Consider the following 27,493-nt stretch of genomic DNA (forward strand, 5'->3'; position numbering starts at 1 on the left):
GAATCTGTTTCTTTAAGAAGATACAAAAAAAGTTCTTTGCTTAGAGGAGTTGGCACGTGTCCCTTTGTAAGCGAACCAATATTTGGTGGTGCTCCTGCAAGCTCTTACACATCTTTGTTTGGCCATCTTAAGTATGTTTTCCCTGTGCTAACCAACAGCATTAAGTGCTGAGGCCTTCTTGTTTTTTTGCTTTTTGTTTTTGCACGTAAGAGTCTGAGACAATTTCCACAGTTTCTTGGCTCAGGGTTCCTGTGGGGATGTCCTGACGGACAGGCAGTGAGCAGGTGGGCAAATACAGCACTGCGTAAAGGAGCACTGAGCTGGGGTTTTCCCCTCGACATGTGTCATTTTAAGTCACTAAGCAATTGGAATTAACAGAGCCAGTTAAGGAATGAAGGCTGTGTAGAGAGGGAGCCTGGAGCACCTAGGAGTTTAAATATTGCGAATAACAAAGACTACTCGGGGGGGGGGAAGCATAAAGAAAAAATGTTCAGATGGTGTTGCACAATCCTGGATTGCACATTCTGTGCTTTATGCATGAAAACCATTTTATACTGGTGAGCAGTGTTTGTGGCTCCTTGGAGCTCGTGGACAGGTGGCTATTTCTTCAGTGGCCCTTCACTGATTGAATGCAGCTTGGTGGCACTGATGGATGCTTTCTGCTGCCCTTTCTGATACCCAACGAGACAACTCCTGCTTTAGATTACTGGCATTGCATATGCCATAGAATGATGGCAAAATTAGCCTGTCTTATTAGATTAATATGATTTCTAATGCTGCTGCTACTCCTGCTGGGAGAAATGGCAAAACCTGGTGTTGGAGAATGACAGAGGTTTGCAGAATTGTTGCAGACTTGCACCAAAAAGGAATGCAGTGGGGGCACTGACAGGTTTAGTGTTTGAAATCCTAGAATCTAAATCACTGTAATCACTGTTATGATTATACACTCAATATTCTGCTCATGCTCATATTGTGAAATGTTTTCTGTTTTAAATTTGAAAGATTCTTATGGACTATTTGAAGTTTTGCAGCTTCTGTGGAAGAAAAATATATCTTTTTAATTTACATTCACAAGTGACAGTACACAGTAATTAAGTGAACCTGAATTCTATGTGCCAAGCGTTCTAAGATTTTTTTTTCATGTTACTATAATGAGATGCTGGAGCAAAAAAGAACCAACAGAAATCATCACCTTTAGTTTGTCTTTATAGGCAAAGAAGATAGGTTTGCTTTGTTACGTTATTATCAGTTGTCTTAAATTGACATTTCTAAATTGTTGGAGTTGCTTAGCTATTTTACTAAGTATAAGTGAACCTAGGCTTTTGACTCATAAGATCGTTTCTGTGGTATTCTTCTAGTGAGACCTTTGCTTCCTTAGTCCATCCTTAAGCAAAATAAAGAGCTATGGAACTTTTCAACGCAGCATGTAAATATAGTCTAATGCCTAGAGGTGGTGCTAACAGAATAATACTTTATTAATGTGTATTTTAAAAACTGATACAATAGAAATAAGCTGTGATCCCATTGTTTCCTAACAAATCTCATTAAGAAATTGGGCCCATAGTCCTATTATCCAAGTAAGCAATTTGCTTGTAGGTAAAAAAAGAAAACTGATTCACTTGTGAATTAATATATACACTTAAAATAATAGAGCCATTCATTTATTTTGTAAAATTGGCAGTACTGTCCTAAAGGATGTTTTGGTCATAGTTAATAGGATCTGTATTATATCGTGAGGGAGATTCTCTTTATGAAACCGCATTAAGGGTTCAGACAAGCTCTTTAAAAGCGAAAGTAAATCTAGAGATGAAGTATTGGCACATGTATCACTGATGAAATGCATGTTCCTTGTACAGGTCCAGTTCTAGAAACCTAATTTCAGGTACTTGTGCTGCCTTTTACAGATTTAGAGATTAACATTCAATCTAAAAATGTTCAGCTCTGCAGATGAGGTTTTTTCATTGGAAAACTTATTTTATGAAAGACCAGATACAAAGAAAAGGTAAATATTTACCGTTAAATACATATAATTGTTTCCCAAATATTTCCAGACTCTGAATCATTTAACAGCAGATTTTTTTAAATGTAACTTCCTTTTCCACTTAATAGAAATCTGGGGCTAGAAATTTCATGGTTCCACCAACTCGTACTTTCAATTTTTTATTTTTTTTTTTTCAGTATAGCTAACAAGATGTGGATAATGCAGGTGTATCTCATGGGTATAGGAAGAATTCAGCTGAATTTTTGCCTCTTAAATTTACTGTGATTAAAAATCACCTGAATTAAAAAGGTTTTTAGCATGTGAAACAGTATGTTATGACTAGTAGTTTTAACCTAGGTGTTGCAGGAGGCTCTTTAAGAATGCTTTTACCTTGCATTTTTATGATAGAGATCTAGAAAATAACAAGTCAAACATTTGGTGGATTGCACCTGCTCCAGCAATTGATGAAATTCCACCTGCAGAGGAGCTACAGAGGGAACTGGAAAAAAACACAGCCAGCAGTTGCATGGGTAAAATATTTGGCATTCTTTTTAAATGACTTGACATATAATTCCTCTTCTTTCTTTTAATGCTGTGAATTATGGAGTATTCTACATATGCAAATACAGACATATTTTAGTTCAGAGGAATGGCCCTAGTCATAGGAAAGGTTTGGCCTAGTAGCAGTTCTCTCAGGGCATGTACAGCCTGCAAGTTCACTGTGCAGAAGAGGACGATGTAAGGAGTAAGCTATTTCACTTTGTATTATGGTGCTTCATGGAATAGTGGGAAGCAGCTGCAAGAATAATGCAGCGTGTGAACCTGATGACCTTCTCTCACCCAAGGTGCAGAGTTTATATGAACCTAAATTCTTTCTTCTCCCTTTTCTTTTTCCTTTTTCTCTTCTCTTCCTGTCCTCTCTCTCTCTCTCTCCCCTCTTTTATTTTCCCACATTCATGCTCAGAAGTCTAAACATATAAATAACTAAATTAGAACCTGGTCATTGTTGTTAAAGGATTAGCAGGTCAAAGTGAAGGCTGTGTAATACAGCTATTCTTTAATCTTTTTGCATCCAATTGCTCATTTCTGCTATTGCCTCTTTTGCTGACTATAGAGAATGAGAATGCTTGTACAGTCACTCAGATCAGGACACTGATCCCACCAAAAGCTAAGTGTAGAAATTGTACGTAACTAAGGTGACTCTGAAACCAGACTGACTTCATTAGGAGTTCTGTCTGTTGAGATCTCAGGTCTTATCTCACAGCTGTTCTTAGCAGGTACTTCGAATCTAGTCATATCAGTTTTTAAAACAGATTGTCTACATGCTGAGGCAAAATAACAGTTTTCTTTTTCACAAATTTCTGGGATTGAAGTGAAGGATGTGTCTGGAAGTAATTTTCATCTACTTTGTAGTGCTCAGGAGTAGCTTTGTTCCATTACCTTAAATAACAAACAAGGAAACTGGCCCTATTTTTATAACTTCTTAATTGTCAGGAGATGTATTTGTCAGAATGAGCCATAAAATTTGGAGAGTTCTTGCAATAAAATAGGAGGATAAGTTCATGTAATACATGTGAAGTTTACTGATTTTATGTGGAAGATGTTTAAGAAAATGAGTATAAATACACAATAATATTCACTCATATTCCTATTCTAGGAGGGATAAAGCACCAAAAGTTTATACAACAATGTAAGAGTATCACTGAGGAAGTAAATGACAAATCACCAGCACCTACTCATTTTGGCATAGCTTCTGAAAAAGAAATGCTCCGATTATGTGTAGGAGAAAGAACAAAAAAGCATGGAAGTCTGAAAATGGCTTCAACGTTTCTCTCTCCCGATAAAGCTAAATATAAAATAGGAACAGAGATTTTTCAGCAACCCGATTCAAATTTCTCACAGACTAAAATATTAATTAATTTTCCAGAAAATGGTGATGATGAGAGTGTTCATTCACCGTTTCGAAAAAGGTATGTTTGTAGTCAGTTCTGATAATTCATCAATTGTATGATTGTTTGAGGTCTGTTTCTCAAATGCAGAGGTTTTTGATCTTCTGTGTACTTCAGTAAAGCTTCAGACATTAAATCCTTTCAATGTAAAGAAAAAAGAAGTTTCCTTTTGGCAGAATTTTAGTACTGTAATTAAATGTGTCCTGAGTTCAGGCTCTTTTATGAGGAAGGTAAGTATGTTGTTGTTTTTTTTTTTTAATTTTAATAACTTTTTAGATAGGACAGATTATTGAAAATACCATTTTGAGTTCATTATCTATTGTGAAAAGCAAGAAGATAGATCATTTGCTTTTCAGCCAACGAAGAATATCCTTAGCAGTTCACAGCATGATTTCAGTGCTGCCTAGGAGATGAGGTTTTACAGATAAGCACCTCTCCTGTGCCCAGCTCTTCTCAGTCCTCAAACCTTGTATCTCTATCTCTCTTTTTCTCTTTTTTTTTTTAATTATACAGAGATTGGCAGTAATGTACTATTAAGATTCAGAACGCATCTGGACAAGGAGTACACTTTTTTTGGGGGGGGGGGGGGGAGGGTGGGGTTCTTTATGGAATGAAATTAAAGTTAAAATGTACCTTGAAAGGAGTAGTCTTCACGTAGAGGAATGTCAGACCAAATAAACCTAGATACAAACTTTTCTTATTATTGTAACATTTTAGTTGTGTTTCTAATATAAATACGCTTATTTTTCTAATATTGGAGAAACTATTTAACATACAACAGAGTAATAAAAATCCTGCATCTTTTGCAGCTTATTTAAAATGCCCGGTTGTATGTATAAAAATACAGAATTTAAAGATAGTTCAATGGATATGAAAGAAGTTGATACTCACTTTAATACAAGTGAAAACGTGACAGAAGTGAAAAAAGATACATGGAGAGAAAATCATCAGCCTCCAGTAACTAAAGACTCAGATTTTACCCTACATAGGGTAAATGATGGGGACATGGCATCTAAAATTGGAATTAAAATAAAATCATTGTCCGGTCCTTCAAAGATTCTGGAGATGACAGGTAATTATTATTGCTCTATTGAAAGTAGAAAGAGAGATTTGGAGGCTGCCCAGGAATGGGGAGCATGATTCCTGTCTGATTGCCTGCTGTGCTAGAGTTACTAGACTCTAGTCTAGTATGAGAGGATGAGAGGAGAGTACTGCAAGGTTATTTACTTCAGCAAGGGTTTTTGTGGGATCTTCAAGGAGCTGAGGAACAGTTTTCTGCAGTGGTTTTGTATCTGAGTCAGGATAGTAAGGTCGCAATGAGTGGATCCATTACAAAAGTGTCGCAAAATGGTTGGCTCAGAGAGTCTGGTTAGTGTGTTGTGCTTTACCCACATGCTTGCCTCAAGTGGAGAAGCAGGCCTTTGTTCTGGCACTTGGGCTGCTCAACACTTCTGTCAGTGACCTGGGGAAGTGGCGTGGTGCACTTGAGGAATTTGCAGATGTCGCCCAACTGGGGGTGGACACCAGTGAGCGCACCTGAGAGCCGGGCTGCTCTTCAGAGAGACCCATCCATGGAGGAGGGACCGGCAGGGACCTGGTAAAATTCAGTAGGGTCAAATGCCAAGTCCTGCCCTGAGGAATGAGGATTCCCTGGAGTTCCCGTGGAATGGGCTGACTAGAAAAACAAGTCAGGAAGCTGGATAAAGTGATTATCCCCTTCTTCTCAGCACTTTTGCATAACTTTTAACTCACTTCTCAGATGTGTGGGTACTGCATCCAGATTTAGCTCTCTGATACAAGCAAGACGTCCTGAAACCAGAGTTCAGCATATGGCTACCAAAATGATCCTTTCAGAATGTAAACTTCTGTCCTCCTTGTCCTGTCAGCTCCTTCTGTATCACCTGTTCCTTGTTCCGTACAGCCTTGCAGCACCTCACAGAATGCCTAGATTAGAATCAGGATTTCATGGATATTGGTTGAAAATAATGAAATCTGTTTTTATGAACGTATCTACTTTTATTTAGGAACTACAGGAAGAAACTTAGAAATTTTGAGGGCTGTTACAGAAATACGTATCCTTTAATTTGTTGTATCTGGTCTACTTATCTACAATGCATTTACAAAATTTCTGTGTTTAATTTGCAGCCATAGGAACTCGTGCATTACTCTGTAATAGTTTTGAACTGCAACATAGGGCCAGGGGAATCAAATGATGGATGGGTGTTTATACCTGGGATTTCCTAAGCTAGGGTGAAAACAGGACAACTTATAATAAACATATTCATTGCTAAGCACATTTATTCTTATTTCAAACGTTCGAATTTTATCCTTAAAACAACTTATTTTTAAAATAAAAAATGTAAAATTTTTAGTTTGCAGAATATATATTTAAGGCTACATTATATATGCTGACACACATAAACGTACATACTCTTTTATACTTAAAAGAAAAAAGTCAATTAGTATTTAGACTCATTAGGAAAAATGAATCCTAATTTTTGTCCCATATTCTCAAGAGAAAACAGGCTTTACGTATGAGGGCTGCTCTGAAAGCAAAGCCTCCTATTTTATGATGTTGGCCCACAATGTTAGAGGTGGATGTTGGTGGTGTCGCAGTAGAAGTTGAACCTTCCCACCAATATTCTGTTTCAGTTTGTTGCCACATGACAGATAGCAGCACAGGAGCAGTGTGACAGAATGGCATTCCTTGTGGAAGTGTGTATGAAGCAAAGGTGCATTGTTGGATGTTTCCATGTGGAAAAATTTTGCACCTTTTGAAATTCACTGCTGCTTGCTGAATGTTTATGGGGACCGCACAGTGGATGTGAGCACAGTGAGGTGGTGGGTGCTGCGTTTCAGCTGTGGCAACAACAGTCACCTCCAGCGGTGCAGATTTTTACAAGCATGGCATGCAGGCTCTTGTTCTTGGGTGGCGAAAATGCACAGCTAACGGCGGTGTCTTTGTTGAAAAACAGTGTTTTGTACTTTTTGCTCAATTGTGGGTATTATCGCGCTCTTTTTATCTGTGGAAATAAATAGGAGGCATTACTTTCAGAGCGACCAACATACTTCTTACAGATCAGTATGTGGTCTTGTACACATATGGTATATTTCCATTCATTAATTTTAAGCAGGCTTTATGCTAATTCTTCTTCTTTTTCTTTTTCCTGCTTTGAATCCGTAGCGTAAGTAACCATCCATTGGTATGACAAACTGTTTTTTGCATTTTTCACTCTTAAATATTTTGTTGCTGGTGAGACGTCAAATGATAGGCTAAGTATCATTAACACGTTAAGTCCACTACATTCAGTGAACAGTTTAAGAATTGACGTAGTATCCCAAACAAGTAACTATTCAGTAGTTCTGATGCTTCCTGTTACAGATAGTCAATTTTCTCCTTTTGAAAATGGATCATTTATTTAGGGGAGTAATTTTAGAGAAGTCTTTAAAATAAATTTTTGTATATCTTTTTAATTTAATTATTTTCTTATTTTAATCCTTCCTTTTTCTTTACCTTTTTATTGAGTCTTTTAAAATGAAGGTAACATTCATTTAAGGCCTCAGCTGTTCATTGTTAGTGTTGCTGTTGGTGTTACATCCAGCTGTGTTTGCATCCACCTGCAGCCTGATCAGATGGTTGTGGTTAGACTGCTTGCGTGACTTCAGTGCAAGTCCAGGCAAGGATCAACTTGCTTATTTGAATCTATAATGAAACAAAGCTTTCTTTCCTCTCACTTGTATTATAGATAGGAACATTTTTGTCTGGAAAATGCGTATTAGTCAATGAAAATACCTTTAAAACCACCGTCAGCATTAAGAAATCATAGGTGGATTTCTGTACTACTTTCATAACTGGGCATACAATACTGTGCTCATTAATTTCTGCCATATAACAAATGTAATGTGGCATTTGACACTGCAGATATTTTAACAGCAGTGCTCTGCTTGCTCTTTCAAACACTTTCACATGGCACAATTGCATGGAATTCCATGAAGCTTCCATGGAGGAAGTTCTTCATTTATGGTATAATCCTGAAATTTCTCATATAGCTGCTGGGTTTATTTTCTTTGTGAAGTGAAATATTTGGTATAACAAGAATCTAAACAACTAAATCATTTAATGAGTTACTTTCTGATAATTGTAATGTGTTTTAAATTTGCATTTAAATTGCAAGAAAAGCCTTCATTTCACAATTTTAAAAGAAATGTTAAACTTTTTACTCTGTTGTTATCAATTCCTTAATGCTCTCAAGCGACCCAATTTAGATGTATTTTTAAGGAGTTTCCATACTTTAACTATGCACAATCTAAAGCTTTGGATGATGTAAGTATGAAACATTAGCTGCATTCAGGCTCTTGTTACAATTACAGTACAAAGCTGCATGCTTGTAATAAGCTGCAGCTGCAGGTAGTACTTCGTAGGTAAATATATTGCATAAATGTAAATGAAATTTTAATATTCAAAACTGAAAAGGAAATAGAAAGCTACAAAATATCTAGAATCTCTTCCTGAAGTAGTTGGGCAGGATTCTGCTCAGCTGGGAGAAGAGAATAGAACTTTTTATCATTTTCCTCAATTTTAAATGCTTTTGTGAGAAATTACGTGTGTTCCTACACAGATTGCTAATGTTCTTAAATGGTTTTTAAAGGAGTATTGAGGAGAACTTTAGTGAAGGATGTCCATTTGGAGAAGTGCTTTTTACCCATCCTTTATTCTTATCAGATATGCTTTTTTAAAAGCAAACAAACAACTTGAGATTGGGAGGTATTGCGGAGAGAGGAAATCGGTCTTACCGGTCTCTAAAAGCATTTAAAAATTTTATCCAACTCTATGGGAAATACCAGTGTCATTCATCACAACTTCTAAGCACGTTTTTTAAGCTACTGGCATTTTTGTGCTTGTCACAGAATGGTAGACTTGCCTAATAACCTTAGAGAAGCAATATTATTTTTTTGTTTGCATGGCAGATGTATAACAAATATGTTCTTTATTTTGCTCTAATTTAAGCTTTGCACCTCATACAAAATTCACTATGGAACTATGTATGTCAATGTAATATTTGCGTGTGTGTGTGTCCTTTTCACCTAGACAATTCTTTTGGAATGTGTGAATCGGTACAATAGCTGTGTTATATTTACTACTATGCCATTCTTTCCCAGCTTCTTTATACAGATAGAAATTTTGTGATTTGTGCTCCAACTGGCTCTGGAAAAACTGTAATGTTCGAACTAGCTATTACCAGATTACTTATGGAAGTCCCAATGCCTTGGCTAAATATTAAAGTTGTTTATAGTAAGTATTACGTAGCTTTAAGCATTTTGATGACAGCAGTAGAAAATTTGATTCTACGAGTGAGGAGGTATAGATTGAGTGCTTTAATAATACTGAAATTATATAAATAACAGTACTGTATAAATATAGTGACTGCCATAGCTTAATACAGATAAGAATAAAACTCTTGTAAATAATTTGTCCTCTAATAAGACAAGATGTACGTGAAAAGGAGAGAATGAAGCAAATGAAACTAAACCAAATTCTTAGTGGCAGAGCCAGAATTTAAGCAGTACCTTTTGTGTGCCTGTCTGTTGCTCTAAGAGAATACATTTTTCTAGATTTGCTTATCTGGAAAGGTTTCATACTCACTGTTGTTTTCTGTCTATTCTTTCTGTTGCTCAAAGGCAAAAGCCGTGGCCCTCATGAGTTTTAACTGATCTATGTAGAAATTAAAGAATGCTTGAAGATAGTCACATTTGGAGACTTTTCTCCTTTCTGGTGAACTCTGTGTATCATGTAAAGCTGATGGAATTGGTCATTTTATCCCAGTGTTCATGCAGGGATATATTTGTCAGCCTTGGTATTAATGGTTAATCTTTTATATTTTCAAAAGTTTCTGCCCTATTTGTAATTATTTTTAATTCCAGAGTTCAAATTCTTAAAATGCTGGTGTTGATACAGTTTACTGTGTATTGTAAACTGCTCTTTTTATAAAAAGGCACATGTTGTAGTTCCTCTGTGAGCAGATCAAGGCAGGGAACTACACTGTACTGTAAGGATTTTGATTGCTTTGATAGAACTGATACAGACCATCTGGTTGGAATTTTCAGTAAGGAACTGCTGATGGAATCAGATCTGAGCTTTCCAGGTTTAATGATGAAGAACGAGACATCAGTTTTGTGAATATTGAAACAGGAATGTTAATGAAGTATGTACAGAACTCTGCAGTACTTAGTTTGTCAGTGGCCCAGTGCATGTGAATTAGCTCATGGTAGTTGTGTAAATTAGTATATTTATAAGCTACTGGGAAACAACTTTAAGGATTGGTGGCAGAATTTTAGAGAGCCATGTTAGCTGGTATGACGCTGTCTACACTTTAATATACACGTGGTTTAGATAGACTTTGGTTTCCTGTAGTATTCTGTTGTTTGTGAATGGTTTCTCCTATACAACTCCCCTTTCTCTCTGAATATAAAGTGCTCACATCATTCTAAATAGGAATAAGGCTGGTACTTCTATGATCTCTCATTGGAAAAAATATTTCCCGTGGTTTCTTCTGTCCATGAAAAAAACCTTTGATAACTGAGTGATTCTTTCCATGTGGGATTGAGGAAAAATCAGGATTAAGAGAGGGCATAAATAACCTTAATTAAACGATTCTGCTTCCAATTGCTGAGAGGGAAGAACTGTGACCTAAAGTTCAAAATTGATCTGAGCACAAAGAGTATGATGATCAGTTGTTAATGTTATGGATTTGAGAACAAAACTGAAAACTGGAGAATTTGTGAAGACATCTGCACTTAGAATTTGTATCAATATTGTTGAAGGTTTGGCGTTCATGATGTAACTGATCATTTCTTGTTATTTTTAGTGGCTCCAATAAAAGCTCTATGCAGTCAACGTTTTGATGATTGGAAAGAAAAATTTGGACCCATAGGACTCAGCTGCAAGGAACTGACAGGAGATACAGTGGTGGATGATTTATTTGAAATACATCATGCTCATATTATTATCACTACACCTGTAGGTTTCAGTCCTAATTCTTACAGAAACATAGAATAAGCAGATATTAGTGGTCTACCAATTGTATGCTGCCAGGTCTGCTTTTAATTTTGTTTTTTAATAATGAGTAGCAGTTTTCAGAACAGTTTTATGATCTTTATAGTTGTCTGTAAACTGCTGTTGCATGCTTTTGCTTCATATAAACAGCAAATAATATAATAGTGTGTCAGATGAAACCTACATGATAGCTTAGCTTGAAGTTAGCTTGGCTTTACTTATCAGACTTTATTTAATGTATGCCTACATGTACTCTATTTCAGGCATATGTTGGTCTTTTAAACATCTTTTTCTTCTTGGCTTTTTATCTCCTAGGAAAAATGGGATAGCATGACTAGAAGGTGGAAAGACAACTCTATAGTTCAGCTTGTGCGACTGTTTCTCATAGATGAGGCAAGAAAATTAATGATTTTATATGCTTTTTTTCTTCTTGACGATGAAAGGGTAACTCTTAAAAAATAAAACACTTAACGCATGTCTAGAGTATAACTGGAGAAATATTTTGCAAATGTTTTTAAAATTCCTACTAGGTGCATGTTATAAAGGATGAAAGCCGTGGCGCAACATTGGAAGTTGTAGTCAGTCGAATGAAGACCGTTCAGTCTTCTCTTTGGCGTCTTTCAGAGAATCATGATGTTCCTCCTTTGAGATTTGTAGCTGTTTCAGCAACAATTCCAAACGCTGAAGATGTAAGAGTTGCATTTTAACTGCATTTTAATTAATCTAAAATAGAGTTCTAAATAAAGATGGATGAATAACAGAGTTGTCATTATGAAGACGTCAGCTGATGGCAGCTACTTGGTTGATGTTATCATAAGAAATGATGTTCAGCCACAGAGAACTATCAGCCAAAAGTGGCTATGCTTTTGTTTTAGATATCTGAGATTTTTTTATCTTTAATACAAATCTAAACAGGCTTGAGATTACAGTCCAAATTATATTGGTCTACTAGAACTTCATCTATGATTTTAATGATGAGAGCGCCGTGCAGTGTAGTAGTAGTTTGTGTGATAAAGAGAAAATTAATTATTGTGTAATGCTGGGAGAGTAGGGCATGATTAAAAACAGATAATTTAAATTCGTTTTCTTCTTTTTTAAAGATTGCAGAATGGCTTTCAGATGGGAAGATGCCTGCTGTTTGTCTGAAAGTAGATGAGGATCAACGACCAGTGAAGCTACGCAAAATTGTTCTTGGTTTTCCTTGCAGTGACAGTCAGACAGAATTCAAATTTGACTTAACTCTGAACTACAAAATAGCTAGTGTTATACAAGCATACTCTGATCAAAAACCAGTACTGGTGGTACGAGTTTTTTTTAGTTTCATTTAAAATTGTTTCTTACTCACAAGTGTTGATTTAAAAAATACAATTTTTCTTACTTACAGTTCTGTGCCACAAGAAAAGGAGTGCAGCAAGCTGCTTCTGTTCTTTCAAAAGATGCCAAATTTCTACTGAGTGTAGAGCAGAAACAAAGGTATTTTTATATTTAAGTTTTTGATCTATGTTTGTGTGTTCTAGTAAACTTACAACATTTGCATAGATGTTGACCTAATACATCTAGCAGAGGAGTGTCTGCAACAGAATCATGGCAACTGACATTTCTGTTGCTGAACTGGCACTCATTTGGGGATATTTTCTTTGTTTCTCAATTTTTTAGGGTACTTTTCACAAAGATTAAATTGTTTCTAAAAACTTGTTTTTGCAACATAAAAATGTTAATCGCCATGGACCTGTAAGACCTTGTAAATGAAGATTAAGTATACAAGTAGTTAAATTGGATGTGATCTTACTAGTGCGTTAAGTTAAGCTCATGAGAAGTCTATGCATTATCAGATACCTTTGATAAATGCATATTAATCAACTTCACAACTGCAGAATCTGCTTCCTGATCTTTTGAATCCAACTGTTGCCCTCTCCATGTTACGTACACAATACATCTCTGTTGCTTTCCTTGTTTCTCACATTTCTGCCAACACTATCTATATTTGATTTCACTTTCTGTGTCTGAGTCAGAGAACTATATCACGTGTTGTGACTTGGAAAGATAACTGGGCTGGAAAGGGTGCAGCAGCTGTTCCAGGGAGTCAATTTGTTTGCTTTGGGAAAGGTGGAGGTTGAGAGTATGCAAAGAATGTATGGTTAAGAAGTTATTTTAAGACAATATCTTTTCGATAGTCTAAAATGTAGTCATAAGTTAAGAACATATTTAAAGAATGCAAATACAGTAGTACTATGAGAAACTATATTTAAAAAATGCACTTGCCAAGGAATGCTTCTTATAATCTTTAAAGGTGTAATTGTATATCTAGTTTTATGTGAAGCTCTGTCTTTGCATGCTGACATTAAAAAATCACAAAACAGATTTATTATTCTTTGTTGTGCAGGTTACAGAAGTCTGCAAATTCATTGAAAGATTCCAAGCTTAGAGGTAAGTATAACCTACTACTTCTCTACCCTATGAATGAAAATTTGCTTGACTAAACTTAATCAGGTAATGGATGTAATTATTTCATTTATCAGATCTTTTAATGTATGGTCTGGCGTATCATCATGCGGGTATGGAGGTTTCTGACAGAAAAATAATTGAAGGAGCTTTTACTGCAGGAGATTTACCCGTACTTTGTAAGTAAATTTAAATTTGAAAGTCAAAATGTTCTTAATATATCCTGAAAAGATGGGAGCTTGGTAACATTTTATGATTCTAGTGTTTCTGTTTAACCTTAGGAATTCCTTAGTAGAATGCAGGTCAAAATGCCTTTGTATTTCATATATACTTTGGCTCTTTGAGTATATATATCCATTATTACTAAAATCCAAAGGACTTTTCTGCATACACAGAGGTCATCCTCCTTGATATGTTGGTACAGGGCTGGCTCATATTTCTTTCCTCCTTGTTCAGTTGAGCAATCCTGCTGAGACAGTTCTCTGCTAATGTGTCCTTTCTAGCTTTCATGTGTTTTCTTGTTTTGCAGCCATGGGTTCCCTGAACAGGGAGGTTGCTATGAAATATTCCATCTGCTGTGATGTAAAATGAAAAGGCATCTGTTTGAGACATTATAGTCTTGTTCATGCCTCTTCTTTTCATATCCAGGAGTTCAGACCCTATGAAAATTGACTGTGTTGCTTATGTGCAACAGTGAAAGCTTTGTGGATTTTTCAATTCTGTACAATGGTCTTGATTCACTATGAAATGTTAAGATAGAACCCTTGCTATGATCTGGCAAAACTTACAGAAGTTGCAGTTCCTATCCTATTAAGCAGTATTTCTGCATCCCTGCAATCTGCTCTACTCTGGCTCCCTGGAATTTTGTGTATGGCTTTGCTAACTGCTGTGCTATTCCGGAAATCTCAGGAGACAGTAGTTCAAAAATTGTTCTTTGCAATAAAAACTAGAGACCCTGTGCCACAGCTTGACCATTGTGTGAATGCACATATGGACTACCATTAAAAGAATGCAAAGTTGCTTAATATGTCTGAGAGCATGAGTGGGAATAGGGTTTTGGCACTCTTCTGTAACTACTGTGAAGGGGTGGAAGTCTCTGGTCTTGAAATAGAGGAGTATAGATTTACTCATACTGTGGGTGTGCGGGTGTACGTATACATGGACTGCAGATGCAATTGCATTGGTTACTTTCTTTGTCACTTTTTACATGGTTCATTTTGTTTCAGCAAACGTTCAGTATACGTACGTAGTATGAAAGCCAATATTATTCTCATGCCATTAGTTCATTTAAAAAATAATACTTTGATTTCCTAGTGGTAGAGTAACTGTCAGTTGTCCTGCATAGCCGACATTCCATGTTGAATTTCTGCAATCTTATTATGCATTAGAGAAAATAAATTTATGAAGGAGATAATCTGCATGTAGACAACTGCTGTCTTCCATGAAAGTGTGTGTATTGGTAGAGTATTATTATAATACTGGTGATTACATTTTTTTGCTACCATGAATATAAATAATACTGATGATAGACTTGAAACAAAATTCTTAAAGATACTGATTGTGAAGAACTATAGGTTTCCTCAATATTTGTGTTTTACTGAAGATAGATTGCCTTCTGGATTATTTGAAAACATTCCTTAACATTTGCAGATAATCCAGAATATATATTCTGTTAATTAATATTTGAACATTTACTTTTAAACAGATGTATTCTTGTGAAGAATTCTTGATAATATTTGATAATCAGGTACACAGAATTCTTATGCAAATATGTGTCAGTATCCTAGTGCACAGTGGTCCTGATTTTCACTGACTTCACTAGAAAATAAGAGCTCTTCATGATGAAAATTAGGCGCTTATTTGTTTAATGTCTGTGTAACGTTTCAGTGGTGTCCATCCTGATGTCAATATAATTTGATCTGGTCTAGTTACTACTAGCACCTTAGCTATGGGAGTCAATCTGCCTGCACATCTGGTGGTTATAAAATCCACAATGCACTATGTTGGAGGAGTGTTTGAAGAGTACAGTGAAACTGATATTCTGCAAATGATTGGGAGAGCAGGAAGGCCTCAGGTAAGTTAATGCTGTGTTACAGCAATTCTGCCTAAAGGCAGATAAGTAGAAACTATATGTGGCAAAGAAACAACAATTCCAAAACTTTCATTGCAGCATTTGTTTTTTTAAAGTGTTGTTATTAATGGTTCATGAGAAAGAAATGCTTGATTTTTTTATTATCTGTTAAAAAATATTGTTCCACCTTGCTGTAGTAAAAGATCCAAAGATTGTATTTGGATTGTGTGTGGAATAAGAATTGGAGAACAAGTAGGAAGCTGGCACACAATTTACAGATTGCATGATAAAAATATCTAAAACATTTAATGGCATACAGCTCAATGTACTTCTTATGACTTCAAAATGAGAAAACATTAAGTTGGAAGAAGACTTAGAGAGAAGCAGTTTGGAAGCACTGCCTTCACAATATCCCAATTCATTTTGCTCCCACAAAAGGAGGGCAGGGTTGTTGTTGTGTTTGTTTGTTTATTTATGTATTTGTTTTTGCAGTTTGACACAACAGCTACAGCAGTAATTATGACTCGTTTGAGTACAAGGGAGAAGTATATACAGATGTTAAATGGTGCAGATATAATAGAGAGCAGGTAATTAATTTTTCATAAGATTAAATAGGTGGCAGCAACACTTCATATTTTCTAAAGAACGTATTTTCTCTGAAATTTTTCCTCTGCTTAGAAGAAATTTAAGGACCCAAATGAAAGAAAAGCAATCCAAGCCAGTCAGTGGTAACAGCCTCTGTTTTATTAGATAAAAACATATTTTACGTCATCTTAAAAAAGTTAGCCCTAGATTCCTGCTGGAAAACTTAAGAAACTGAAATAATATATATTACAAAGATGAACAGCAAGAGTTGAAGCCAGATCATGTGTCTGAATTTTTAGACAACAGAGCTTAGAAAATAGCAGAGTACAGAGTCCAATCGACATGAATGGAATATCAGGAGAGACACATATATACCAAAGTTAAGATGCTAACCCTAACTCTAAAGCACAAAATTTTAGTCACAGGTGTTTGGCTTTTTTTAAGGTTTAATTTTTCAAATATGTTCAAAATATCAATGCTGTGCTATGACTTTGAAATGTATGTAGCTTTTTTTCCTAAATAATTATGAAAGTGCATAGTTCCCAAGATTATTATTTTTGCTCACTGGATGTTAAGCCACAGTCAATTACATTATTGATTGTTTACTTTTTTAAACTATTTCCTATTAATTCCACTGATTAAAATGAATAGCTGACAGTAAGCAAAAAAAAAAAAAAAAAGTTCATCTTTTTTTTTATTACTAATTGATAAATATACTTACAGAGGTTTTTTTGTTTCTTTGGCTTTGACAGCTTGCACAGACATCTTGTGGAGCATTTAAATGCAGAAATAGCGTTACATACTGTCACAGATGTCACTGTAGCTTTGGAATGGATACGATCAACGTTCTTGTACATTAGAGCTTTAAAAAATCCAACTCATTATGGTTTGTTTGTTTGCAGTTGTTCTAAATTTTGACACTGGTGTGTGTTAAATCAGTATTATTTGTTCCTTTTGTTTTCTTATGGACCATTGTTTCATGAGGGGTTGAAGACAAGTTGTGTAATGTGTCCCATAACACTTCTTGGAAAAGTAGTTTTATTTGCATTAATATAAATAGTAGAAATTTCAGTGTGATATAACATTAGAAACTACCAAGAAGCCATTTAAAGCTTCATAGTGATCAATCTTTTTCATCCTAATACACTCAACCATGCATACATACACTATCTAGTCATAATGTACTTTTCAGCACTGAATAGGTAGTCTATTGCTATGAAAAAGACTTTGTCTAGCATTTCAGAGTTTTGCTAAAATAAAATTTAATATGCTGGTTTCTTCAATTTGTCTCCTCCAGAGCAGCATCTTAATTGCCAACCATGACCGTATCCTTGTTAGTGACGCTTGTACTACATCCGATTATGAAGTGGTTATTCACTTGCTGAAAACAATTTTTTTTTTTTAAATAAGAATTTAATGGAATAGACCATATTATATGCACTACTTGAACAAGCATCGCAGTTTAGGGAGCTTCCTGTATTCTTCAGTAGGAAGATTCTGTATTTGAATTTGGCACTCTGCTAATGTTTACAGATGTTTCTAAAACTGTTAGGACTCTGACGTGTATCATAGGGGAGCATGTAGAGCATTAATCCTTTCGTATCTGTTCTAACAAGCATTTATTGAAACTTGGATACTATTTGAGACTCTTTATTTGTTCCTGAAATAATAAAAACATTTTGCAATTCTTCATTTTGGCCATCTGGCTCCTAAAAGTTAGGAAACTGTTTTTGATTGGTTGTGATACTAAGGAGGAAGTATATCATTGTATTCGATTTGTTTTTAAATTTGTTGTTGTTTCTTGAAGGTTTTTCATCTGGATTGGATAAAATTGGAATTGAAGCGAAATTACAAGGTAAGTAGCTTATTAGCTTTCTCAGTAAAATGTTACGTTTTAGGCCAGGTTCTTCCATGTTTATGCATGTTATGTAACTTAATTATTTCAATAGATCCAAACAGAGAACAAATACACTTTACTATGTTGTGCTGTTATATTATTTAATTATTAACACTTTGGAATACGATCAGTATGTTTTGATCGGTAGAAAAGTACCTCATCTTTCTGTATACGTTCTCAGAAATAAGACTACATGTTGAGCTCTCTAATTTTGATTGCTTGTCATTCTTTCCAATTTTCCTTTAATTTATATTTCTTATTTCCCTTTATTAATTTATGCTTATATACTTTGAAAAAGACCTTTCAACAAATTATCTATCCCTATTCCAGCATCTGTAGCTTCTTCTCCCTGCATACATGAAATGTGTTGTAACAATTTTCATACTTACTTACGTTCTCGTACACTGCATGTGAAAAGTGAAATACTTCTGGTTGCTCTGAGAACTATCACTTTGAATGCTTTCGCAACTTAATTTTTATTTTGAATACTGTGTTAATGTTTCCTTGGCTTTGAAAGAGAGAAAAGCAAACAAAATGCTTTGATCAGCCTCCTGCAGATATCCAATACAAGTGAATACTGAAGTAAATACAAATTCACTTGATACAGTATGGAATTTTTTCATAAAGGACTTGTAAATACCTGTGGATATTTGAAATTTCAACCATTTAAGTGTTCAAACTTAAGGGGAAATCGTTTGTGTACATGTCGTGAATTCTCAGGCTTGTCATTTGGTACTGAAAATGGTAGCTTGTGTGACACATATCCAGTCTTCTACTTAGCTACATTTTCTTTACTGAAGAAGAGTTGAGTTATGCTGTGTCAAATATCTTTGAGTGAGCTTTCCTCAGGCGAAAGTTTGTCTTCAATTTGAGAAAGAACTTTATTTGAATTCGGTGGAATTACTTTGATATATGTTCATTGTGATTGGATGATGTTGTTCTTGGCTTGTACATAAGGTAAGTTTTTTTCTGTATGTGCTAAAAATACGTATATTTTCAAATTGTGGACAGAACTCTGTTTGAAGAACTTGAATGATTTATCGTCTTTCAATTTGATCAGGATGGATAAAGAAAATAATTTCAAGCCAACAGGTAACACTTTTCTAAAAAAAAAAAATAAATTTCAGAAGAGATGTTGGGATAATGAACTATGGAAGTTCACAGCTATTATAGTTATAGTTCACAGCTATACAGTGAACCTTTAATACGAGTACTCAGATGTTATAGAGAGTAGAATCTAAAGGATTTTCTGCCTAGAATTATGTGATTTGTTTTTCCGGCAAATCATGGAAGATCATTCTCTGAATCCCTGAACACAACTTCTCTTTTAACGTCGCTGAACATTTTGTTGCAGATAGGAGAAAATTATAGAACATTATCAAAGGCTAATGGGATATAACAAAATCCAATGAAGGAGAGGCTTTCTAAGTACCAGTTCTTCTATACAGTCCTCCTGTAGGAGCGGTTGGCTTCTCAGCAGCTGCAGTTCACAGTCTGATATATTAGCCTGAATTAATCTTCACTGAAGAAAACTAAATGGTGCATATTATTCTGCCTCTGATGGGGTCAGTAATATCCATCAGACAGCATATTGAGTCAGTGGTGTTAAATGCCATAGAGCTTTCTAATAAGAAAATTAATTCATTTTTGTGACTTAAAAATGCATACACTGAAAAAAATTCTTGGCATATAAATTTTTGAAGGTATGTTCTTCTTTTACAGAGACTGGAAGATTAATGGCATGGTATTATATTGCATTTGATACAGTAAAGCAGTTTTTCAGAATTAAGGGAACCGAAACTTTAAAGGAATTGGTAATTTTAATGAAAATCTACAGATGTTCAGTTGATTTTAAACAGAAACAAAAAATAAGGTTCAGAATTTTTTTTATGTCTGCCAAAAGGTTTGGGCTTTGTTAACATGATGGATAAAATTTTAGAGAATACATCTAAATAAATTCCGTGTGGAACATTTTGAGTCTTCTTAGCTGGGAGATCTTTTGACTTCCACTTCTTTGTCCCATCACTATCCTTTCTTAGGAAGATATGAAGTTGCCAAAGCTGTTCTGCTTATGTAAAAAAATACTGTATTCTGTTATTTAGTTAGCTGTATTTTATTGCAATTAGTAGCTGTATGAAGAGCAGCTTTTATTTTTAAAGAAATGTTATTGTCTAAGTCATTTTCCACTGTCAGTTAGTGAGTTATTATTGCTACAATTATGTTCCAAAATACATTTTGTTTTCAAACAGATCTTGTGGTAGAACAGATTGGCCATTAATAAATGGAATGCCTGTTCCCTTACAGCTGTTTTTGTTACTAAGGGATGAAAAAAGTAAAGCGAAATAAATAAGAAACAGCAAAAACTATTTATGACCTTGCATGTCATAAAGTCTTAGCAGTGTGTTTGGTTTTGGATAAACTCAAGTGGAATAATCATCTGAAAACTGAAAGAAAAATCTTCCCCTTCTGTCACAGAATAACCCTTATAGAAAAAAAGATAAGAAAAAAGTTAAACTGTTACAGGTTACAATGATCTCCAACTGCACAGAATTTCTAGATGTCAAGTTAAGAACAAATGAGAAGAAAATACTGAATGCCTTGAATAAAGACAAGGACAAAGTAACTATCAGGTATAAAAAAAAAACTATATATATTGAAAAAGGGAAGTTTGCTTTTAGCAACAAAAGCTATGAATAGTGAACAATACCTATATTTTCACTTATAGGTTTCCAATGGAGGGGAGGATTAAAACAAGAGAAATGAAAGTAAACTGGTAAGTATTGCACTGTGATTACATTTTAATGAAAAGTTTTCATTTTGTCTGTTGAAATCCCTGCTACAGTGTGTCATTTCATAATGGACCAGATCTTTTATTTTATTCTTCTGAATTTTCTTGTGTTTTCCAGCAGAAATTTGTGTGTTGTATTATGCAGCTTAGAGTAGAGCTTATGTACCAAGACATAAATATTTCTTTTTCCAGTCTTATTCAGGCTCACCTAGGATGCATTCCTGTTCAAGACTTTACTTTGACACAAGATACTGGCAAAATATTTAGAAATGGTGTAAGAGTTACTAGATGTATGGTAAAATTTAATCTTTTCTATAAATATAATATCTAAAAATATATATTTTCTGATTAATACAAGTAAGTTTTATTTTTACAGGGTTATCTGACTTTCTGGCATCAAGTAAAGACAACTTTTCTGCATTATTAAACTCTTTGATTTTAGCTAAGTGTTTCAGGTGCAAACTTTGGGAAAATTCACTTCACGTGTCTAAACAATTGGAAAAAATTGGTATGTACCTGTCAGAAATGATGTAAGGTGTAGAGTGAAACAGCCTTAATACTCATAATTTCTGTAGTGACTGTTTACATAATTAAATGTGTCTCCCAATTACCTGTTTGTCTACAGGTAAGTACCAAGGTTATTACAAGTTTGTCATTATCTTCTTGGATAGAAGTAGTCCATTTATTGATATTATTCATGCTTTCAGAGTATTGTTTCTTAATGTTAATCTCCATATTTTGAACATATTCCACATTTGTATAAATGCATACCTCTCAGTAGACTATAACTTTCTTTCTAAAAAGCTGTCTGTGTATGTCCTACTACTCATATACATGAAAGCCATTTAATTGGCATTGAGATGGATAGGAATCATGAAATAGAAATAATTGTGTTGTGCATAAGGTTCTTACACGTCTGCAAGTTTCTAATGATGTTCTTCCTTATCAGCATGTCATATTACTAGATAAACTTCTGTTTGGAAATACTGATTTGTTCTAATTGTTTGAAAGGGAATTCAGAAATGATGAAGCTCTTGAACAAAAATGTATGTATGCTTGCCATAATAGTCTATCTTTCTGCTGTATTCTCTGATGTTATAGCACTTTCATGCTTCCAGAATTCACAGTTCATGTTCGCAGTTCTCTGTGTTTGTTATTTAAAGGCACATCTACTCTATATGAAACAGTATAATACAGAGGTCTGCAAACTAAGCCAGGAAATCTGTATGGTACAGTGCATGACAAATTTATCAGCTCATGTGCAGAAGCAGTATTGCTTCGTTCATGTGGATTTAAGCTAAGAGATGAGGGCATGTTAGCTTCTTTGGTGGTAACCCATTTCCACTATTTCTGAATCTGTGCTAATGTACCGATCCAGGATTTTTATCATCTTTAGTGCTTATTCAGTTCTATTTCTGTCTCCCTTTTTTTTTTTTTTTTAATTTTTTCTTGATTGGATGTAAATTGGAGGAAAAAACTTCTTCTCATCTCACCAAATAATTCCTTGCATAGCATTATTTGTTACAGAAATTTTATTCCATGTGAATGACATTCTCTTTTTTAATCATAGATACGCAGGATGCTTGTTTGTTGACTCTTGTAGAACCTAATCTGAAATCTGTCTTATACTAGAAAATATATATAATGTTGTTTACTCCTGTAGAAAGTGGTCTAACATGATTTTTATACTAGAGAATTTCTGTAAAACTTGTCATTATAGTAATATTAAATGTTTTCATATTTGCTTTCCCTGCATTTCTTTTTCCCTTTACTAATGATAAGTGAGATTAATACTAAAATATTTTGTTGAAAAAGAAAATGTTTATTTGCTGGGCAAAAAGCTTTGAATAAGCATACTGTAAAATGATTTGTGCTTTGTTTTTACTTGCTATAATACAGTTAAAATAATTTGAGATTAATAATTGTCATTTAACAACATAAAACTTTAAAATTCTCACAGGTGTGTCATTGTCAAATGCTATGGTAAATGCTGGGCTGACATCATTTAAAAAAATAGAAGACACAAATGCAAGGGAGCTTGAATTGGTAATTTATTCCTTTGTTTGCAGATAAACATTAAGAAAATAATACATCTGCTGTATGAATGCCAGCAAAATTGAGCATTCAAAGTGATTTCTTCATTTATGCTAGTGAATTTAAAAAGTGCAGTTACTGGGGGTTTTTTGTTTGTTTTGTTTTGGGTTTTTTTTTTTTTTTTTTTTGAAAATGTGTATGATATTTTAGTTTGGGAAATTTAATATGATTGACTTTGTGGAGTTGGCTGGTTCTGGAGAGTGGCTGCTTAAATACATAGAATTTCATTATTAATGCAATTTGAAACAAAAGGCAACATGCATTCCTCATCTAATAATGTTTGTAAATGTGTATTTCCTTCTGTTTTTACTGTTATTTTTAATTTATGTTAATGATGAAAATCCTGAATTTCCATTCTTGATATCTTAATTAAAGGTAGTCATAGAATAAAATATTGCTTGGATCATCTCTGAAACACTCCTAATTCTAGGCCAGTTAGATTTTACACTTGAAAAAGTTCGTATGTTCTTGACTTCTTTTCTGAGGAAACTGCTTTTCCTGTGTTCTGGAACAGATTTCTAAATGAAATTGATCTTATTGAGGTTTTTCTGTTCTGGCTTTAAGAATTTAACTTTTCTACCCTTTTTTCAAGTTTCCCTTTCATTTCTGCTTTGTTTTCACTAAAGGTAGGGTAGCATAGAAGTGTCAACACATAAAGCCTGCCTGGTTCTTCAAGGTTGTAAGCTAGTTCATTGGCTGATACTGAACAGAAGAGAGAGCACTGTGGAAAAAATGTTGGGATTTTCTTTTCTTTTGGCTATGTTGCTATTCTGGATATCACTGACAGTAGAGAACTAGGAGTGATAAGGGCTTTTGTTCGTGTCATAATCATTCTGGTGACTTTGATCCCTTGAATTTACTTTTGTGCCAGCATCGCTGATCAGTTGTATTTATCAGAAATGAAACTAAATTTTTGCAGATTTTAAACAGACATCCTCCTTTTGGAAACCAGATAAAAGAATCTGTTTTGCATCTTCCAAAATATGAACTTAACATTGAACAGGTATGGCTTTTCTATTTATTTTATTGGTTTTTTTTTTCTGATATTATTAAATGAAAGTGCAAATATTACTGTTAAGAGATTCCAGCCCTCTCTGATAGAACACTGTACAGTATCATGACCTCCTTTCACCTTAGCAAGTGCGATGAAACAAACTCTGAAGGACAGATTTTGAATAAACATTCCCTATAGTACTTTAACATTGTTCCTACTCCCTTCCACTGCTAATAGCAGTTTGTATTAGAGTTGCAAACCAATATATTCATATTCTAGCTTTATATGTAAATATTTTAAATTAAATATAATGCAAATATTTAAATATTTTTTCAAAACACCCCACCCAAGAGACAGAAAAACAACTGTATATCAAAATTTACTGAGCAAGCATTAGCTAACATTAATTTTCTGTCACACTTAGCAATATATAGAAAGAGTAAGTGATTATATTAACCTAGCTGGTACTGTTTCAATAGTAGGTTGTAATCTAATGTTCTAATTCTGTATTCTCTGAAGTTCTTGACAAGCATTATATCAAATAGCCACTTTACCTCAGTTTTCTGAAATGACAAATCTGTAACGTTTTGTGAGGTCAGTACAAATGAAGATGCCTTTGAAGGGTTAAAAGCTGTTTACTTGTGTGAAATGCTGTTTTTATTAGAAGTTCATTCTAGTTTTTCACTTGACTTAATAGCTGATGAGAGTCTCTAAAGTTATTCACACAAGAAAGATTCAGCAGTAATAAACATAGAGGGATGTTGGAATGTCACACATTTGAATCTGAAAACTTTAGCAAAATATTCTTAGTTTTGTTCTTGCACTTTGCATTGAACAGAGGAGGGTTTTTTTTTCTTAGGGGAACTTGATGTATTCTGTTTTGTTTTCTCAATACTTAAATACAGAGCGTTCAGCTATGGCCAAGATAGTGCCATATTATCGAATGGCTTGAGTTGGAGGGGACCTTAAAGATCATCTAATTCCATGCTCTATGCCATGGACAGGGTTTGCCACTCACTAAATCAGGCTGTCCAGGGCCCCATCCAGCCTGGCCTTTCCTTCCTGCTTATAAACTCCTTTCGAGTACTGAAAGGCCACAGTGAGATCTCCCCAGAATCTCTATTCCCCAAGCTGAACAAGCTCAGCTTCCTTAGCCTTTCTTCATAAGAAAGGTGCTCCAGCCCTTTGTTCATCCTTATGACCTTCCTCTCAACCTGCACCAGCAGCTCCACATCTTCCATGTGCTGGTGGGGCCCCCAGGCCTGGACGCGATACTGCAAGTAGGGCCTCATAAGTGCAGAGTAGATGGAAGCAATCACCTCCTTTGCACTGCTGGACACCCCCCCTTTTGATGCAGCCCAGAGTACAGTTAACCTTTTGCGTGCTACTGTCCAGCTTTTTGTTCATGAGGACTCTCAACCCCTTCTCCAGACAGTTGCTCTCAATAAGAGTCTGTACAGATTTCTGGGATTGCCCCAACCCAAGTTTAACACCTTGCACTTGACCTTGTTGAGTTGCATTAGGTTCACATGAGCCCACTTTTCAAGCCTATCCAGGTCCCTCAGGATGGCATCCCTTCTCTTGTGTCAACTGCACCACTCAGCTTGGTGTCATCAGTGAACTTGCTGAGGGTGCACTCAATCCCAATGTCTATGTTGTTGATAAAGATGTTGAAGAGCACTGGTCCCAAGGTAAGTTCCTGGGGGGACACCACTTGTGACTGGCCTCCACTTGGACATATAGGAGTGTCTAAGTGCAGTACATAGAAATTGTACTGCAAATTTATGGAAGGATGTATGTTTTACTTTGCATATTTTAGCAGTTTTGTAATCTTCTATATAATCTTTTTCTAGCTTCCAAAATACAGTGATACAATGGCTGAAATTTTAGTAACCACCATATTAACAAACTTTGAGCAGCTACAGACAAGGAGAACAGCGTCAGACTTTCACTATGTTACGTTGGTTGTAGGAGATGCTGACAATCAAGTCATTTTTATTCAGAAAATAATGTATGTATAATCAGTTTTTTTCTTACATCTTTCAAGTTTGTTGCCATTTAATCCTTTGTTGTCTTGCAGTTTTTGTAATACTTTCTAGTTATGCCAAACATTACAAAATTAGTCTTTATCCTCTAGCCTCCTAAAATGTTGCATGACTCAATACAGGAAAAAAAAAAAAAAAAAACATGCTTGTGTGCATGTCAGCACAGAGGGTATGTGTAAATATCTGGACAACAACAATGCCACGTTGTAGAAGTCTTCATAAGTCAAAATATGTAAAATATCTTAAAATATCTTAAAATATGTATGTATGTGTTCTCAACTTGTTACTTATGAGTATTGGCAATCTTTCTTTATTAATATAATTGTCAGAACTGTTTCTATGTCAGAGATGAAATTCAATTCTCCAGTTAGATAACATGTTTGGAGCAAATGGAAAAGGAGACAAGTCATTTCTAACTGCATGATCTACACAGGAGTACTGGCCGAGGTCTGACACTGACACTTTCAATTTTGGCAGAATTGAAACTGATCTGCAGGCTCCTGGCTTAAGACCATAGATTATTATCCATAATTTAGCTCCTGACTTAAGACCATATATTATTGCAAGATTATTCTTAGGCCACTTATCAAGCAAAGTTCAAGAACCAATGCCAGAGAAAGAGTCCTTTACATAATTACCGATACAGTCTTGTATGCTGTGTTGTTTTCGTTGACCATATCTCATAAAGCTTTACTGATGCATTGCAGGGATTCTGTGCTGCTGAAAACTGGAAATTGGATGAAGAAAATTGAGGTGAAAAGAGCTCTTAAATCAGATGACATTAGTATAAATTTAATTAGTTCTGATTATGGTAAGTTAATCAGTGTACTTGTAATATAAAAACAATTGCATAAGATTTACGTTATTAAAACACTTTACATCAGGCCAAAACAAAATCAACTGGAAAACAAATTCTATTCTTTTTTATAGTGTTGAGTATTACCTATCTGTCCTAATTATGAATCTGTTTATTTAGTAGAATAGTAATGTTCTCGAACAAAACTGTTCTTTTTTTTACATTAACTACAATGAATCCATTCATATAATAAGCTTGCTTTTAATGTTCCATATTCCTAACAGATTTCCCTGGTCTTTGTTAAAGATTCATACTTTCTTGAACTCTTTGGAAAATTGGAAATCAGTAGTTCAAGAAATAGTTGATAGCAATTTGAAATACTTTTCCTTTTTTTCAAAGTTGGCCTTGATATACAGCAAACATATACAGCCTTTTACTTAACACCAAGAACAGTGGGAAGTAAAGTAGTTATAAATAAACTGAAAGCTGAGTCTTCTCTTGATACATCTCGTGGCACAGCACAAAATCTGCCAGCAGCAAAAGTGGATTCAGGTAAACAGTGAGATGACAGCATCTGGCTAATTCCAGAGTCAACATAAAGCTGAATTTTCTGTTCAGTAGAAAGTTAGATCTTTGTTTATCCATATCGTTTCTTTCTCAACTATAACAAATATGTAATGCTACTGTTTCCGCTTGTTGAATACTAGTATGCAATTCTTTCAATTTGAAAGTTAGAAAAATACTGTGAGCTTGCTATCTAATGTTGCTGTTTGATGTTGGGAATAGTGGTAGAGCCT

At 34.8% G+C, this 27,493-nt stretch overlaps 1 protein-coding gene across 20 annotated transcripts in view; it reads left to right on the plus strand.

Moving 5' to 3' along the window:
- HFM1 (HFM1, ATP dependent DNA helicase homolog) overlaps positions 1-27,493 on the plus strand; it is a 39,586-nt gene that overhangs the window by 335 nt on the left and 11,758 nt on the right. For 9 of the 20 annotated variants that reach the window (XR_005861961.2, XR_005861959.2, XR_005861958.2 and 6 more), the window contains exons 2-30: positions 1,905-2,002; positions 2,390-2,511; positions 3,639-3,951; positions 4,740-5,002; positions 5,955-6,002; positions 8,184-8,254; positions 9,091-9,223; positions 10,797-10,948; positions 11,300-11,428; positions 11,515-11,673; positions 12,085-12,285; positions 12,369-12,457; positions 13,368-13,411; positions 13,504-13,605; positions 15,355-15,500; positions 15,990-16,084; positions 16,835-16,968; positions 17,890-17,937; positions 18,991-19,071; positions 19,702-19,793; positions 20,503-20,609; positions 20,705-20,752; positions 20,960-21,057; positions 21,144-21,275; positions 22,728-22,813; positions 23,781-23,864; positions 25,709-25,866; positions 26,608-26,711; positions 27,096-27,248. Coding sequence is in view for 15 of the 20 variants with exons in the window: in XM_040705077.2 (XP_040561011.1) it covers positions 1,932-2,002; positions 2,390-2,511; positions 3,639-3,951; positions 4,740-5,002; positions 5,955-6,002; positions 8,184-8,254; positions 9,091-9,223; positions 10,797-10,948; positions 11,300-11,428; positions 11,515-11,673; positions 12,085-12,285; positions 12,369-12,457; positions 13,368-13,411; positions 13,504-13,605; positions 15,355-15,500; positions 15,990-16,084; positions 16,835-16,968; positions 17,890-17,937; positions 18,991-19,071; positions 19,702-19,793; positions 20,503-20,609; positions 20,705-20,752; positions 20,960-21,057; positions 21,144-21,275; positions 22,728-22,813; positions 23,781-23,864; positions 25,709-25,866; positions 26,608-26,711; positions 27,096-27,248 (3,463 nt within the window). In the remaining 5 variants the exon portion in view is untranslated. The remainder of the gene's footprint in view (positions 1-1,904; positions 2,003-2,389; positions 2,512-3,638; positions 3,952-4,739; positions 5,003-5,954; positions 6,003-8,183; positions 8,255-9,090; positions 9,224-10,796; positions 10,949-11,299; positions 11,429-11,514; positions 11,674-12,084; positions 12,286-12,368; positions 12,458-13,367; positions 13,412-13,503; positions 13,606-15,354; positions 15,501-15,989; positions 16,085-16,834; positions 16,969-17,889; positions 17,938-18,990; positions 19,072-19,701; positions 19,794-20,502; positions 20,610-20,704; positions 20,753-20,959; positions 21,058-21,143; positions 21,276-22,727; positions 22,814-23,780; positions 23,865-25,708; positions 25,867-26,607; positions 26,712-27,095; positions 27,249-27,493) is intronic. The other 11 variants (XR_005861962.2, XM_040705084.2, XM_040705090.2 and 8 more) reach the window with 9 other exon arrangements.

This window comes from Gallus gallus, chromosome 8, assembly GCF_016699485.2.
Source record: "Gallus gallus isolate bGalGal1 chromosome 8, bGalGal1.mat.broiler.GRCg7b, whole genome shotgun sequence".
NCBI classification, from domain to species: domain Eukaryota; kingdom Metazoa; phylum Chordata; class Aves; order Galliformes; family Phasianidae; genus Gallus; species Gallus gallus.